Here is a 16,582-nt window from a genome sequence, read left to right as displayed (position 1 = left end):
TTGCATATCATGGTACACATTTGTGGAATGTCTTCTGTGGGTTACAACTAATAAAGAATAATAAAAACTTCCATATCATTTTCCCCCAAATCTCAGTGTTTGCTGTAACAAAGAAAAAACTCCCATCGCCCCCAAAAGGCTTCATGTTGAATTTCATTCTAACAGTGTTGTTAAGGTCGCAGGTCCCGCCCACCTGGAGCTCTGATTGGCTGCTGCTCCTCCTGGAATATTCAATCAGACACCTTGCTCTGAGCGCTGATTGGACACAGCCGGTGCAGTTATGTAAATGAGCACCTGGTGGCGCCTGCTGGAGACGGACTGAGGTTGGAGCTGACTGAGACTCAGACTCACACAGAGAGAGAGAGAGAGGGGGCCGAGGAGGCTGAAGCAGCGACCCTGGACGGTTTCTATCTTTTTCTTTTAACATATTGACAAGTTTTAAAACAATTTATCTTCAGAGTATCCTGTGGAAGCTGTGGGTTTAGTGTCAGCTGGTGCGTAATTTGTTGTTTTCCGAGTTTGGACACAGAGGTCGTTCAACACAGAGAGAGAGAGAGAGAGAGAGAGAGAGCACCGTTTTGGATTATTCAGTGTGTGTTCAGGAACAAAAAACACACAGCTTTACTTCTTCTACTTCACCTAAAAAAGTTTGGACTGTCAACGCAACACTTTCTTCTGTTATTATAGGTAAGTAAACTCATTTAAACCCTTCGCGCGTAATTCTGTCTCAGTGCGCACTTTACTCCACAAACGAGCTGCTATAATAATAATATTACAGACGGATATTTGCAGCTGTCTGTCTCTGTGTGAGTGTGGTCTGTCTCTGTGTGAGAGTGGTCTGTTTCTGTCTGTGGCTTGGCGTCTAAGAGTCTCGGTGTGAGGCTCTGGACTCTGGCCATGGGCTGCTGGGAAGCGCTCATATGAGGTGAAACGTTGTGTCTCTGCACGTTTTGTGTTGGCAGAGACATTGTGCCTTTTGTCGAATATTCTGACCGTGTACATCATCGTCTGGGCTCGTTTTAAACGGTTCAACATCTTGTGGCAGAATACTTAATTGCATGCAATAAAGAAGAGCACAATTGTTTATCACCTAGTTAAGAAAGGATCTCCTGTGGTGTCAAATCAAAAACTTGTGCATTCCTTCTTGGAACATTTTGTGTTACATTGAAAGAGAAAACAACACTACCATCCCATGCACATGTTGGAGTGTAATTGTACAAATTCTTTAACTTTTTGGCAGAAGAGAAAACATTATTCAGAGTGTGCTGATTTGTGCCAAGACTGTTGCTCGTCATCATGTCCAATGTTTACGCAGTGTGATGACGTTGTTGGAGTTGTCACTCCTTTTCTTTGCAGTCTGTTGAACTCATTCCTCACTTTCTTTACACCTCATTCACAAAAAACACACTCACAAGTCAAACAAAAGTATTTCTTCCTGGCATGCAGCCTTTGATGAATGGGTCAGTGAAATGTCTAACCATCCAGGTGGTGGTCATCATCACACCCACCATTAACCCTGTGACCTCATAGGTGACCTCCAATAAGACCATCATCTGCTCTGGTTTCATTCATTCCTCTGGCCTTAAATGAGGATGTTCTTCCTTTGGGGAGCTATTAATCAGTCACCAGAACCAAACCTGAAATCACCAATCTGACGCTGGAGAAGTGTTGATTCAGATTTAAACGGTTCAACAACTTGTTAAATGTGGCAGCAGAGAAAACATTATTCAGAGTGCTGATTTGTGCCAAGGCTGTTCCATCCTGCCAGTCATCACGTCCAATCTTTACCCAGTGGGATGACTTTGTTGGAGTTGTCACTCCTTTCAGAATAGAATAGAATAGAAAGCTTTATTGTCATTGTATTAAATACAACGAGATTCACAGTTGCCACTTCTTGTCATGTGCTTTAAAACAAATACTTGACAAGACTAAACGAGGCAGATAAAACATATAACAGTTAAAACACACACACAGTTATATAAAGTAAATAAAACAGGTAAAGTAGATGTAATAAATAAGTATAAACAGAAGTGTTACACTAGAGTATAAAATATAAAAATAGATGTAATGTAAACAGAGGTATTTGCACTTGTAAAATGAGTAAATGTAATAAATAAAATAAACAAAGTTGCACTTGAGGTGTATATATTGCATCAAGGATATATTGCACAGACAAATGTATTCACATTCAGTGGATTCATATTTTCTTTGCAGTCTGCTGAACTCATTCCTCGCTTTCTTTACACCTCATTCACAAAAACACACACAGACCTCACAAGTCAAACAAAAGTATGTCTTCCTGGCATGCAGCCTTTGATGAATGGGTCAGTAAAATGTCTAACGTTTACACCATCCAGGTGGTGGTCATCATCACACCCACCATTAACCCTGTGACCTCACAGGTGACCTCCAATAAGACCATCATCTGCACACACCCTGAAGAAGGCTGCTTGTGCCGCTGCGAGTGGGTTGTTACCCAATCTTACATGTACCAGCATTGTTTTTAGCATTTCATCATGAAATAGCCAATTGAATAAAGGCTTTATATTTTCTTGCCAGAAGAGTGCCTTGGACTCCTCTCTTTTTTGAAGACCATCATCTGCTCTGGTTTCATTCACCTCTGACCTTAAATGAGATGGTTCTTCCTTTGGGGAGCTAATAATCAGTCACCAGAACCTAACCTGAAATCACCAATCTGACGCTGGAGAAGTGTTGATACAGAACATATGTTCAAACTGTTGGAAGGAGCTGCCACACAAGGTTTGGACTTTGAACTGAATACACATTTTGTGTTTTTTTTATGAGCCAGAAGATGGAGTGAATCAATCACATGGTTTAATAAATGATTTTCATCTTCTCTTTGAACAGGATGCTGCAAGAAATCAAGAAAAAGTTGTGCTGCATATATTTCGGTTTGTTTTTGTACTGCAGAAAGAGACAGAAGGAGAGAGGTGAAAATGGGGGTTTCTGTTGCCAGCTTGTTCCCGTGTGTTTGTGCATGCCTTGCAGAGGGGCGGAGGTGGCCTGATGGAGTAGTTAACAATGGGCTTCAGTGGGTGTGCAGTGCAGCGGCGCAGTCACCTTTCCCCCCACACGAGAACTGTAGATGAGGGTAGTTTGTTGGCCGTTGGGACTGAGCAAGCAGTCCAGAGGAGGTGTAGCATTGTTGGAGTGTTGAGAGGAGGAGGTGGGGGTGTCTGTGCTATTTGCCAATAGATAGAGAGGCAATAAAAGGCAATTTTCTGTCTCTCCATCCCTCCCTCTCTGCCTCTGTAGCAAAGGCAGGGGCATAAAGTGAGGAGGAGTCCTGAGCATGGGTACACAGTCCCTCGCAGCTAACACAGGTCTGCTGGATCTCTGTCTAATGGGCATCTGGCTGCTAAGCATCCCACGAGAGCCGTTGGCCCTGCATAGCTGCTTTTTATCAGCTGGGCAGTCCAGCAAGAGGAGACGCAGAATATATTAAAGAGTTGGATAGACCTGTTATGTGAGTATAATTGCGCATGCACACACTTTGGGGAACATTTTTTTTATTGATTTTGTATGTGTCTTGGCAGGCTTGGGAGACATTAATTGCATAATATGATTTGTGGAGAAGTATGCGCAGACAGAGCAAAGTAATTTGTCTGAGAGTGTCTGTGAAATGGCTGTTTGTTATTTGTTTTGTGTCGGTCTTTTAGACATTTTAAGACTCGGCGACAAAAGTCGTTTTTTATCTACAAGACAAGAACAAATTGACAAGTTTTTTTTTTTTGCATTGTTGTTTCTGTTGTTGTGTGACAAAAAAACACTCCAGATGCGTTCCTGTGTGCAAGCTCACACACACAAAAGAAGGATTTGGTCTCTCCACAATGGGAACACTGGTTTGTGTAGTCTGGTTGATCATTGACCTCAGTCTGTTGTCCTCCTATCTGCGTCATTGTTTTGGTGGCAGCCATCCTTTGTGTCTTTGTCCGTGTGTTTCATGGTTGTTGACTATTCTGAAAAGACTTTTAGCAGGTGGATACTGATCCAAACCCCGAAGGGCAGATCCTGCACAATAACTGAGCTGCATGTTTTGCACAGTTGCCTGATCGTTATGGCGATGTGGCCAATGTGGCTACTTAACCACATAAAAGAGCACAATGATGATAATGGTGTTTTCCATCCATAAGGACTGACTTTTATGTGACTTCTCTCATGCATTAGGCAGCAACTCCTCTAAATTCTGTTTTTGCCAGTAATTGGCTCCCGACAGGCCGACTAAGGCCGGTGGAAGAATTCATTTACGTCCAAAGACACGACACGGTTACTTGCCTCCCGTCTCTACAGTCCCCTGCAAATGGGAAATGAAACCAATTGAAGGCAGGACTCAACTGTCCACCATGTTTTCCTAAACCAATTTCCCCTCAAGTCTAGACAGCTGGACTTTTCAATTGCATTTGTCGTATGTGTGGTCACATGCAGAGCGAGCTTGACGGGACTGTCAGAGAAACAAATTCATCGAGTAATGGGTGGTGACACTTCAAAGCGGCATCCGTGGTGTTCTCGGGTTTTAGTTGTCAGTAAGTTCTCAAATCTCTATTTGATTTCCTCTCAGTGAATCTCCTAAGTCCTACCTTCTTTCAGATCAGACATCCAGCACATCTTTGATCCTGTAATTGATAATTCTGACAATCGGTCTCTCTCTCTCTCCACATCTAAAGTGAAGCACACTTTCCCCCTCTTCATCTTCTATCTCTTCATTCCCTTTGAAGCAGCACTAGATGTTTCATTTATCCTCGTCCCCCTCCTCCCTCCGCTCATCCATCTCCCCCTCAGCCTCCCCTCTCCTATCGTCCCTGTGGGTCTCCTCATTTATCTGTTTGCTCTTCCTGTCGAGGGTGCCCTGCTTAGATAACAATGTTGCTGCTCAGATGTAAGCAAACCGGGGTTATATTCTGGCGGCTGAGGTTTCTTCAAAGACTTAGTCGCACATATCTTATCGTGGTATCTCAGGAGGAACTTGGCTTGGTGCCTCATTTTAGCTCAGGAACCTGTCTCTGCATATGTCCCAAAATCAATAGTGGCCTGTTTTAATGTATGCATATGATGTAATTCATAACATGAAGAGTACAAAAATGTAGAAGTTGGCAAGTAACACACCTCCCTAATGTGTAATTTCTCATCTGTAATAACTGTTTTATGACTCATAAATAATAAAATACTCTCACTAAAAGAGTACTCTGGTGATTTAGCCTTGCACACCTGTAACATTATCAGACTTTGTTGGGTAATTTAAAACAAAAGGATCAAAATTGAACGCGCAGATATCGTCTTTTTTTTATTCCATGTATTTTTCTTCCTTGTCAAAACCTGGCACATACATTACCCACAATGCAAGTCGACCACGAACAGTTTGCTCAGAGATTCAGGTGTGCTACATAGACTGTATGCCATCGCATTGCGTTTCCTCCGGTGCACCGGCTCTAGGTCGGTGGCTCGCGGCTCCAACTGTGAGCTCCCTCACCCGGACCTCGCCGCTACCCGAGGCCATGGAGTGCTCGTTGCATAGTGCGCCCTTTCTCCCTGGAGGGACAGGGCTCCCGGCGCGACTGTCAACCGGGGTGGACTGTCCCCAGTGCGTCAGGGGTCTGCGCCGATGTCGGCAACCCACTCGACTCGTCTTGAAACAGGGAGCCTTTCTCGTTAACCATGCTTTGTGGGTGGGATATTTTCCCCTTGTCCTCACCATTCATATACAACTAACATGATTAAATAGTTTACTAGAGCACAACGTTCTTCAGAGATCTGGCCTCTTCATTTTTCTCTCAAAGTGCACCAGATTAATGCTTTTAACTTTAAAATGTACTAAATTCTACTGTAATGTACTAAAACTCATTCCGGCGCCACTGGTGTAGCCCCTTAGTAAAATTGAGTTTGACAAACCTGCTCAAAAGTCTGTCCAGCAGTCCTCCCTCTACCTGCAAACTCACTTTGATGTGGAAATCATATGATGTTGAGGGAAGTTAATAAGTAAAGGGTGTTAATAATGCTGAATCCTGCGAGCTGAAACCAACCGTGAATCACATTGAGTTGTTTTGAGTTTTCTACACAAACTACACAAACCTTATGAAAGATGGAATCTCTCTCAAACTTAAAAGCCCGTGCGTATGCTCTGTTCTCTCACTCTTTCTTTCTTTTCAGTTTTTTTTTCATCTCTTTTCAAATCCTCACACTGCGGTGGTGTTTTCGTCTTGAATTGCGAGCACACACCGTTCCTCTCGCGGCTCAGCATATCACTAATAATTACTAATGGCTTCTGGCAAAGTAAGAAACCTTGTTGGAACATGGAAGAAAACTGTGTTCAACATCAAAGGTGAACTTTTCTTTTAATATGTCTCCTCTTCGTATAATGAATTTGAATTGTAACGACATCCACGCTGAGTGGGGCCGACCTGTCGGTCTTTCCCTCCCTGGGGTTTTGAGGGGCATATTAGCATCAGGAAGCTGTTGTGTGATGTGTAATTTAGCTCTTTTTAGGAGGCTGAGAGGGAGGAGGAGTAGGACTGAAGTGTGATAGAGGCCTCTGCCTGTGCCTGAGGCTTTTAACGGTGTGTGTGGATAGAGTTTCAGCAAAGCCCAGACTTTGCAAATTTGGATACAAAAAGTGTTATGACCTGATTCAGGTTCATAACACTTTTTGTATCCAAATTCATGCAAATGTGTTTTTTTGTTTACCCACTGCAGTAGCTAAACACTAAGCAGCTCAAAGACGTCTGAAAGACTTTTCTCTCTGCTCAGCTGTTGTTCATTAGACCTGAGAGGAGGCATCTGTTAGAGGGCTGGGTTCGGCCTGACTGTTTTTCACACTTTGACTCAAAATGCTGAGTCTCTCCGAACTCATTCTTGTTTGACCTGCGTCTCGGTTTCTCTTTCTGCTCCGTTCTGTTTCTCTCCAGGCCATCCCTCCGTCTTTCCCTCCCTCCCTCCTCCCATTCTCTCTCTCTCTCTGTTTCAATAGCTGCTCACTGGATGAATAATTCTTGTCTCCTGCGGGCAAAGAGTTTCCTTTTGTGCTACGCTAGCTTCATCATTCTCTTCGTTCGGTTACTGGAGGGAATTTTCCTCCACCATGGCATTCTTCGGTCTGTCTGTCTTTCGGTGTCTCGGTCGCCGTCCGTTTTCTCTCTGCCCATTGTGAGAGTAGCACTGGGCTGTCACATGCCTCTCCTTTCACCCCATCCTCCCCTCTGCTTCGCACTTGTTCTCTGACAGGTGGCAGTGAGTCTGTGCAAATTGAATTCAGGGAATTGGGTTGCGACTTGCCGTCACACCGCAGCCCCAAAACGGCCTCGGTGTCAAACTAGAACCATCTACGAACACTCTGCTGTCATATTAACACGGTAATGCTGCCACATATCTGCAAGATTCTCATTATCGTTTTTTACACCCACGCTTCAACTGAGGTCAAACTCAGAACGAATCTAACCTCACTGGAGTGGTGAAGGCTCGTTTTCATGCAGCAGCATGAAACTCCAACTTCTAACTTTTAGTATAGGTGGGAAAGGTCTTTCATTATCTCACTTCCACTAGAAAGTGAAATGCCACTCCTTTCATTCCAGATGCATTATACATTGAAAAAAGAGCTGAGAACAGTTATACTACATGTTCTGACATGTATGAAGTTTCAAGCCCCCAGAGCCGAAACCGTGTTCCAGTTACTGTCAGTCAAAAACCAGTTTCCCAGAAGAACTTCTAACGCACTCTCTTCTACAGTTTCTCATTTGCGAGCACAGATAGAGGACTTCTGTCTTTGATTCACACGATGCAGCTAATGAACAGCCGACTCCGAGTAGATCCCGCTGATTGCCAGAGGTGCTAACAAGGCCTTCGCTTGGTGGGATCTTTTTTTTTTGACGTCACTGTTCTTTGTCAGATTTCAGCTGTCACAGAACATCTTTTGTTTTATTCTAGTTCACTCTTGGCACTCATTTGGAACAGGCAACCCACCTCCTTCTGTGTTGTTACTGTTTATGTATCTGGTCAGGCTCATTTCCTTTTGATTGCCTCTGCAGATGCCATAATATTGGAGCACAATGCAGACAAAATATTGGGTTCGTACTGCAGGCCTGTATCTATAGACATATTTTGGATATACTTTTGATTTGTAGCTCATAATTGACAGAGGACAAACCTGCAAGGGTCACCTTTTTCTCAAGCTTATAATTGTCACATAGGTCGGATAAATCAGCTGCCAAAAATGAACATTACCAGAACAAATACAAGCAACATAAGTGGAACATTATGTGCAGACTTTAGAAGAGGTTCTGGGTACACCGTATTCTGCAGAAAAAACAATTAGACACCATAGTTTATGACAAGACCCCGATGCTTTGTGCTTTTTATCGTTGTGAATCATTTGCAACATCAAGCCTGTTGAAAGCTAATCATCACCAAAGACCAGGAACTAACTCATAATGAGAACTGGAGTTTTGTGGACATATTTGAGAATTTAGATCTGATAAAGATCTATTTAGGACTGCAACTAACGATTAATTTCATTGCCGATTAATCTGTTGATTATTAGCTTGATTAATCGACTAGTTGTTTGGTCTGTAAAATATCAGAAAATGGTGAAAAATGTCGATCAGTGTTTCCCAAAGCCCAAGACGATGTCCTCAAATGTCTTGTTTTGTCCACAACTCAAAGAAATTCAGTTTACTGTCATAGAGGAGTAAAGAAACCAGAAAATATTCAGATTGAAGAAGCTGGAATCAGAGAATTTTAACTTTTTTTTTTCTTAAATAAATACCTCAAAACGATTAATCGATTATCAAAATAGTTAGCGATTAATTTAATAATCATTAAATACATTTAATCTATTGCCTAATATTATTTTTTTTACATCACATAAGCATTTTTTTATATGGATCCCTTAAATATGTTTATTAAAGATTTGTGACCTCTATATGTACTGATCAGAACATTTTACAATTGAAAAATAAACATTGTCAGTAATTTTTGATGAACTACTTTTTTTTTTTTTTAACCAAAAACACATCTTTGGCTTTCCTTATCATTACTTATATATCTGCAGTAAGTTATCAGCTGATATATTGTGCTGGCTGATATATCGTAGCTCTACCAGGTACTGAACAGTATCTACAACAAACACATACAATATGAGCAATAACACACTCCTACAGGCACAGATGACTGCCACCGCTGTCAGACTCCTAAATAACCAACTTTTTGAACTGTTACTGGTGTGGTACTACCCGTGCTTTTGAAGCCATTGTGCTCTTGAACATACAGTATGTCAATATTCTGTGTATTATATACATTTAAGATGTGTTTTAAACTTGTCTAGATGAGTGTATGCCACTTCCACGAATCAAGTTCCTACCATAATGTTTTCCACCCCAACAAAAAAAGGGCAGGACACCAAAAGAAAAAAGTGTTTCTGGCTACACGTTTAGTGTAATGCTTCGTCCCCACACTTACACATGGGCTTGTGTGGCTGCTGTTGATGAAGGCATTCTTCATTTGCCAGACCAACCTGGGGTAATCAGTCACCATTTGTCTCCGTCCGCCATGCAGATATGCTGAGCAATGCTGCCACCGGTATGGGCCGAGGAGCCAAGTGGATCCGCTTCCAAGTATAACGCAGGCAGTGAAAAGTGACAAGATGGAAGTTTCACTCTTTTAGTTATGATTGATTTCAGCTTGGTGTAGCCGCATGCTAATGAACCCGACTTTATTACATTCATTTTTTACCCGTTTCTTTGCACTTCCCTCGAGCCTCGACTCGTGTTAAACTAACACATAAGCCGTGCTGTTGCACAGTCCTGTTCTGCTTTGTCTGTGCGACCAGGAAGGTGTGTTTTGAATTGGGTATTTGTTGGATGAAAGCTGAGCTGTCTCAATGAGTCAGTCACACGATGTTCAGCACAACTTAATTATTACTGGAAACACGTTTTTCTTTTACAATCCCCTTACCCTGTTTCCTCCAGTGTTTCATCATGATTCACCACCTCCTTCAGTCATTATTAGTCACATGCTACACTTTCTCTTTTTGTCGTCGCTGCTGTTTAATTTGTTTTTCTGACTCGGCCACCGTTGCTGCCTTCTCCTTCAGCTCTCATTACCCTGTTTAAGTGACTCATCCATTCTTCCCGCCTGCTTCCTCATCCTCTGGTAAAACTCAGGAAGATCAGATGCCACAGTCGTGACTGGCGCTTCCTTGTATAGATGAATATTATGACACATAGCTGTACAATTTGATGACCAATGTATGACCAGCACTATGACAAATAGTAGGGCATATCACCAGACATTACCCGTAGCTTCCTCCTGACATATCATGGATCTTTTGTAGATGTCATTGTAGGTAATTGTTAGAAGTACACCGCCTATATTTTCAGTTTAGTTAGTTTCCATCCTCACTGACTAGGGGGAGTAGTTTTGTTGTTTCCTCACTTTGACTGAAGGACACTGAATGATATTTTAATATTTAACCAAAGTAAGCTCAAGGTACAGGAAGGAAGGAAGGAAATTCTTTCAAGATGAAAAACGGAGCCCGTGGACAGATTGGTGCTGCCAATACTACTTACGCCTGGAGTGAGTCTTCAGTAAAAACAAGGAAACAGTGGCCCCGCAGGGATCAGCACATTCACACCGTCCCCGAGTCGCCCAGAATCAAGCCTGTTTACAGGAAATCCATCAAATGACCTTGTTTCTGCGGCTGACGCATAGTCTCCCCCTTCAAAGTGTTGTGAAGTTTGGAGATTAATCCGCGCATCCTTCTCTCCAGGACTCAGAGGGTAGCAGTGCGTACGACCTCACCAGCGTCCTCCTCACATACTGATGGAAATGCAAAACAAAGAGCGCACTACGGTTTGTCTCCCAGCAGCCATTAGTCATGTCTAACTGAGGCAGCTCGTTACTCTAATCTTGCTGTGATTGCAGACTTCATTTAATGAGGTCTGTGTATGGACAAGACACAAACATTAAGGCTTAACAAATCACATCCTTTATATCACTGCTGAACATTTTCCAAATGATACAGTCAATTTTAAATACATTTAGTACCTTTTATGCAAGCGTTGCTTTCACCTTGCACACATTAACTGTAAAACATGCTTACAATAGGTTATTCATGATAGTAAACACAAGGTATCAGTATTTTTGTCAGCATTAAGTTATCATCACATATTAATGCAGATGAGAGCAGGTTATATTTTAACTATAGACTGTATACAGTATAATATATTGATGTAGTTACCGTAACGTCACCCATTGGTTTGTAAACTGCCGTTTTGAAGCCTGAAGTTCAGCATTTTGTTCTTCGCCATGTTGTTTTTTTGCAACCAGAAGTGACACAAGAGGGTGGAGCTAAGTACAGACGAACACTGAATAAGAAATTTTTAGGCGACCAAAATGTTACAATTAACTTCCATGAACTGAAAACACACTCTGAAAAGGTTAAAGTTGTAAGACGAAAACCTGGACAAATCCCAGACTGGACAACGCTGTGGTAGCGACCTGTCAATCACACGGTAGCTACGCCCTAAAGCATACCCTACTTTATGGTCTATTTGACTCTAAATGGGACCATTATTTACTAAATGAACATCATGCTGTATTGAAGAAGACTTGAAACTAGCGATTGAGACCATAAACTCATGTTTACAATGTTTGTAATGTTTACTCATGTTTACTCATGTTTACAATGTTTGTAATAAATCAAGTGAGAAGTAGGCTCATTTTCTCATAGACTTCTATACAATCAGACGTCTTTGTGCAACCAGAGGAGTCGCCCCCTGCTGGCTGTTAGAAAGAATACAAGTTTAAGGCTCTTCAGCATTGGCTTCACTTTTCAGACCCAGAGGTAGCCCACTGGTTTTAACAAGACCACGTGTCTACATGTGAGTGGCTCTGTCAGGCTGTACAGTACTTAGGCACAGCCTTTCTAATGAGAGGTAAATGCTATCATTAGCATGCTATCATGCTCACAGTGACAAGGCTACCATGCTGATGTTTAGCAGGTCAAGTTTACAATATTCACCAGTTAAGCATGTTACGTGCTGACATTTCCTTATCAGTAATTCATAGACAAAGTACAGCTGAGCCTGATGGCAATGTCATTAGTTTTACAGATTGTGGAAAGGTTAAGGGATCACCAAAGTGATTACAGTTCATCCTGTGGGGGACATGAAAGTCTGTTGTTTAGACATTTCAGTCTGGACAAGGTGTGGACTGACCGACTGACGGATCGATACTGCCTCTTCTCCAACAACTCTTAGTCAACATTAGTATGTTTGCTGCTAAGAATCATGTCGTTCAAATGATTTGTTGCTCCAAAAGCAATCATTGTTAAAAGCATATTGTAAGTTTGCTAGTTTCTGCATTTGGAAATATTGCTGTGCAGCAGCTCCCTTAAGTCTGGGATGTCGATTATGTAACTGTAATAAAGAAAAAAAAGTGGACTAAATAATGACTGTGATTGATTACCTCCATTAGGTTTCAAGTCTGCAAGATGATGTTATACTGTACTGACTTAAACTAATGGCTGTCTGGAGTGTAAAAGCCAATAGTTATGATATTCTCAGCAGTGATGTAAAGCATACACAATTTGCAGTTAATGGGTTGTGCAAAACAACCTGAATAATCCTTTAGGTCACTTTGGACCGGCTTAAGTTGGAAAGAATAACGAATGCAGACATTTGGTTCCAACTCGAGGGGCTCTCTAGAAAAGACACTAACCAGTGCCAAAGCCGTCCTGCCAGTTTTTCACTGAGGCAATCTAATTATAGAGACTCTGGCAAACTATCTTTAATGATGCAATGGCTGCTAACTTAAAAACGTTCTCCTGTGTGTGTCTCTCTGCTCTCGACTCCGTCTCTCTGGTGTCAGTTGTGTTTTGTTGTGCGGGACAGAAACAGCAGCTGCTCATAAGTATTCATTAGACCTGCGTATGGATTAGTCGAGACAAGTGTAGATTGGGCTCCACACTGCGCTGCCTCCTCCAGAACACAGCAGGTCCTTCTGCCTCTCTCTGAGCACTAACCACAGCTGTTCAACACCACTTGACTTCTCCAACAACAATGTTCTCGGATGGCTGTGGCCGCTTTTGTTCCTGCTCGCCAAAGCATTTGTCTGGCTGATTTTTCTTCGCTTGCTTATAATGTCTTTCTGTAGTGTGTTGGATAAAAGGTTATTTCCCCCCCCTTCATTGACAAAACGGTGATGAGACGCTGTCGAGGATAATGTTTGTTTGATATCACGGTGGTTGTTATGGTGATTGCCTCAGATTTGTGGCTCCAGTCGTCAGATTCTCAGCTATGATTTTGCACACGCAGCTTTAGTCCGGTAAGCCCCATATTTCAGCCTTTTGTCATCTGGCATACTCACACACATACTTACTCATTTGGACAACTTGTTTTTTTTCTGTAAAGGAAAAAAAAAAAAGATTTCAGCCTCTCTTTCTCTCTCCCCACTTGGAAACACATGCACCATGTATCGGTTGCGTTGTGTCTCCCATTCAGGACAGCTGCACTGCCTGGCTATCCCTGAGATCTCCTCTGTGCCTACATACGAGCCCCACGCACCCATGCATACACACACCGCGCAAGGCCATAAGTCACCCTCTCCACACCACCTCCCTCCTCCCAAACACACACACATGTACCCATGTCATCGCTGCTCTTGTTCCACCGTCTCCGCCCTGTTGTGCCTGAGCTAACTCTACTATTCACTCTGTTTCCATACATCCCCCCTCCCCGACTCCCTCGGCTACTCCCCCACCCCCTCCCCTCCGATCTTCTGTCACTACAGCTGTGTGTCAGCTGTCGGCCTGTCCCAGTCTAGTCAGAGATGAAGCCGAAACACAGAGGGTCTACTGGGAAGACAGCCTGGCCTCTCTGTCTCTCCCAGCTGTCACTCCCACTTCAGACTTCCACTTATCATGAGGTTTCTTGCCTCCCTCTTGCTTCACCACTGGAAGTCGTCCTCGAACACGTCTCAAAAGTAAAATATGCACGAGGGATAGAGCTGTGAAATGTGCTTTTTTTTTTTGTATGATTCACATATTCTACCTTCACATATCTTATATACTATGTCATTTTGAAAATATTGTAGATCTACACTCAGTTGAAGGTACACCAAGCTAAAACCAATGCAGTCTAAAGCAATCCTATCTTCATGAAGGTTATAATGTTCAGTTTTCGTTGAAACTGTTTTGTTAGTTCAACTTCATTGTCGAGGCTGTAGTTTGTCGTTTCTAGGGCTACCCTCTCTTAGTCAGTTAATCGGTCATTTTGGTCTTAGTCGACTGAGATTTCCTTAGTCGACTAGTCGTTTTTTTTGCTAAATGACTTATTTCCAAGAAACATATGAGTACATCTCTGTTTAACACAATATTTAAAGTGGAGCTTTTGTGTTTCTTTGTGGAGAAACTCAGTTTTACAGATTTGTTGATTAAATCAACTAGTCGAAAAAATCGTATGAGTGTTAGTCGACTAAGAATTTCTTTGGTCTAGGACAGCCCTAGTTGTTTCATTGAATTGTATTACGTTGTACTGAGAGATGTTCCTAATATTATGTCCACCCCATTTATATTAATGAGGTAGGATTTATTGCAGGACTGCTGTATCAGACTGCATTAGTTTTACCTGAGTGTAGGTGTTTCTTGGTAAGTTTTAAGGTTCCTAGGGTCTTTAAAGGTACAGTGTGCACGATTTGGTGGCATCTAGTGGTGTGGTTGCAGATTGCAACCGAGTACCCCTCCTTTCACTCCCCTCTTTCCAAGACTGCAGTAAAGTGAGCCGCCGAGTGCAAAACCGTGGTGACGCCGTTCGCTTCGCTCAGAAGCCATCCTTACCATAATAACACTACTTTAGGAGCAATGGAAGTCAGACAGCGGCTGGCGGCAGCAGGGTTTTGCACTTTGCGGCTCACGATACCGCAGTTTCACAAGCGTGTCGGAGAACTACGGTGGCCTTCAGGTAACGTAAAAACGTGAAAGGCTCTCTCTAGAGACAGTTTTTTGTTTTATCCGTTCCGGGCTACTGTAGAAAGAGGACCTGCTCCCTATGTAGATATGAAGGGCTCATTCTAAGCTAACGAAAACACAACGATTCTTAGTTTCAGTTGATTATACACTAATGAAAACATAGTTATGAATATTGTATTCCATTTTTGCTAATAGATCCCCCAAAATGTTAAACACTGTTCCTTTAAACTCACTCAGCAACACATGCAAAATGTCAGTGATGTGGTGTTATGATTAAGTACTTCACTTTGCACTAACATAGCACAGACCATGTTTGCGTCCCCATTAACTCAAAATACTTTGGATATCTGTCCTTCTCTCTCTCACTCACTGGCTTTAATTTCTCCAATCTTACAGCTTCATCTGTTTGTTATTTATTCCAAAAAAGCATCTCCGCCCGGGTGCTCTGCGCTGTACAGAAGGAATAAAAAATTCTCAGGGAGTAAATGGGGCCGGCTAATTATACCATCTTCAATTACCAAGCTGTTTGTACCCTTTCTAAAGGCAGCAAAAGTATTATTGTATCACGGCATTCTGCTGCCAGAGAGAAAAACAAATTAGTGTGTGAAAGTGGCCTTTGTTATATGGCTTTGTGCTGCTTGCTCCGCTGGGGTTTGGTCCACGGCTGAGCTTGGCATGCAAAGCGTAGAGAAACAAATGACTGTGGGACATGCTACGTGCTTTGGACTAAGAGGATTTGATTGAGGGAGTTATAGATGGAGATGGTGAGCCTCAGTCTGGAGGTGTATGTGTGTGTGTGTGCATGTGTAATATACACGTGGGCGTGAAAATAAAACCATTTGTGGTTTGTGCAGTTTCTACAAGCACGGACAAGAATCCTAAAGTGGATGTAAATCTAAATATCCCTTTCTCTGTGACAGGTATGCCTGTGGACATCAGCGCGTCCCCGGACAGGTAACCAGGCGTGTTGCTGCTGTCATGGCCTCGCCAACCCTGCGGCTGAATTCTGTCACTGTGGTCACAGTCCTGGTGGCGCTGGTGTCGTCTTCAGGGGACCATGAGTGGCACTTTAACCCAGGTAGGATGTCATATACACACATGCAACACAGACAACATCTAAATTGGGGATGGATAAATTGTTCCCTAAATCCTGTGTTTTTATGCCTCTGCGCCGGCAAGAGCCATGGCCTGGAGGCATTATGTCTCCGGGTTGTCCGTCCGGTCCATTCTTGTGAATACTATATCAGGAACGCCTGGAGGGAATTTCTTCAAATCCTGCACAAATGTCCACTAGGACTCAAAGATCAACAAATTAGATTGTGGTGGTCAAAGGTCAGAGGTCAAGGTCACTGTGACCTCACGTCCGTCCCATTCTTGTGATATCTCAGGAACGGCTTGAGGGAATTTCTTCAAATTTGGCACAAACGTCCACTTGGATTCAAGAATGACCTGATTTGATTTTGGTTGTCAAAGGTCAGAGATCACTGTGACCTCACAAAACACATTTGTTTGCCATAAATTAAGAATTCATATCCTAATTATGACAATTTCACACAAATGTCTAACAGGATGAAATGATGAAGTTATGACATTTTGGACAGACATGGT

At 42.6% G+C, this 16,582-nt stretch overlaps 1 protein-coding gene across 4 annotated transcripts in view; it reads left to right on the top strand.

The window, feature by feature from the left end:
• The first annotated feature begins 323 nt into the window (after positions 1–323).
• The window catches only part of ddr1 (discoidin domain receptor tyrosine kinase 1), a 47,809-nt gene continuing 31,550 nt past the window's right edge, over positions 324–16,582 (top strand). The window contains exons 1-2 of one of the 4 annotated variants that reach the window (XM_037783495.1): positions 324–687; positions 15,895–16,052. In XM_037783495.1, the coding sequence (XP_037639423.1) occupies positions 15,953–16,052 (100 nt within the window). In that variant the 5' untranslated portion in view covers positions 324–687; positions 15,895–15,952. Of the gene's footprint in view, positions 688–3,245; positions 3,488–15,894; positions 16,053–16,582 lie in introns of those variants that run through there. The other 3 variants (XM_037783496.1, XM_037783493.1, XM_037783494.1) reach the window with 3 other exon arrangements.

The sequence above is a fragment of the Sebastes umbrosus genome, chromosome 11, assembly GCF_015220745.1.
Source record: "Sebastes umbrosus isolate fSebUmb1 chromosome 11, fSebUmb1.pri, whole genome shotgun sequence".
In the NCBI taxonomy this organism is placed as follows: Eukaryota; Metazoa; Chordata; class Actinopteri; order Perciformes; family Sebastidae; genus Sebastes; species Sebastes umbrosus.
This window is presented reverse-complemented; position numbering and strand designations above follow the sequence as displayed.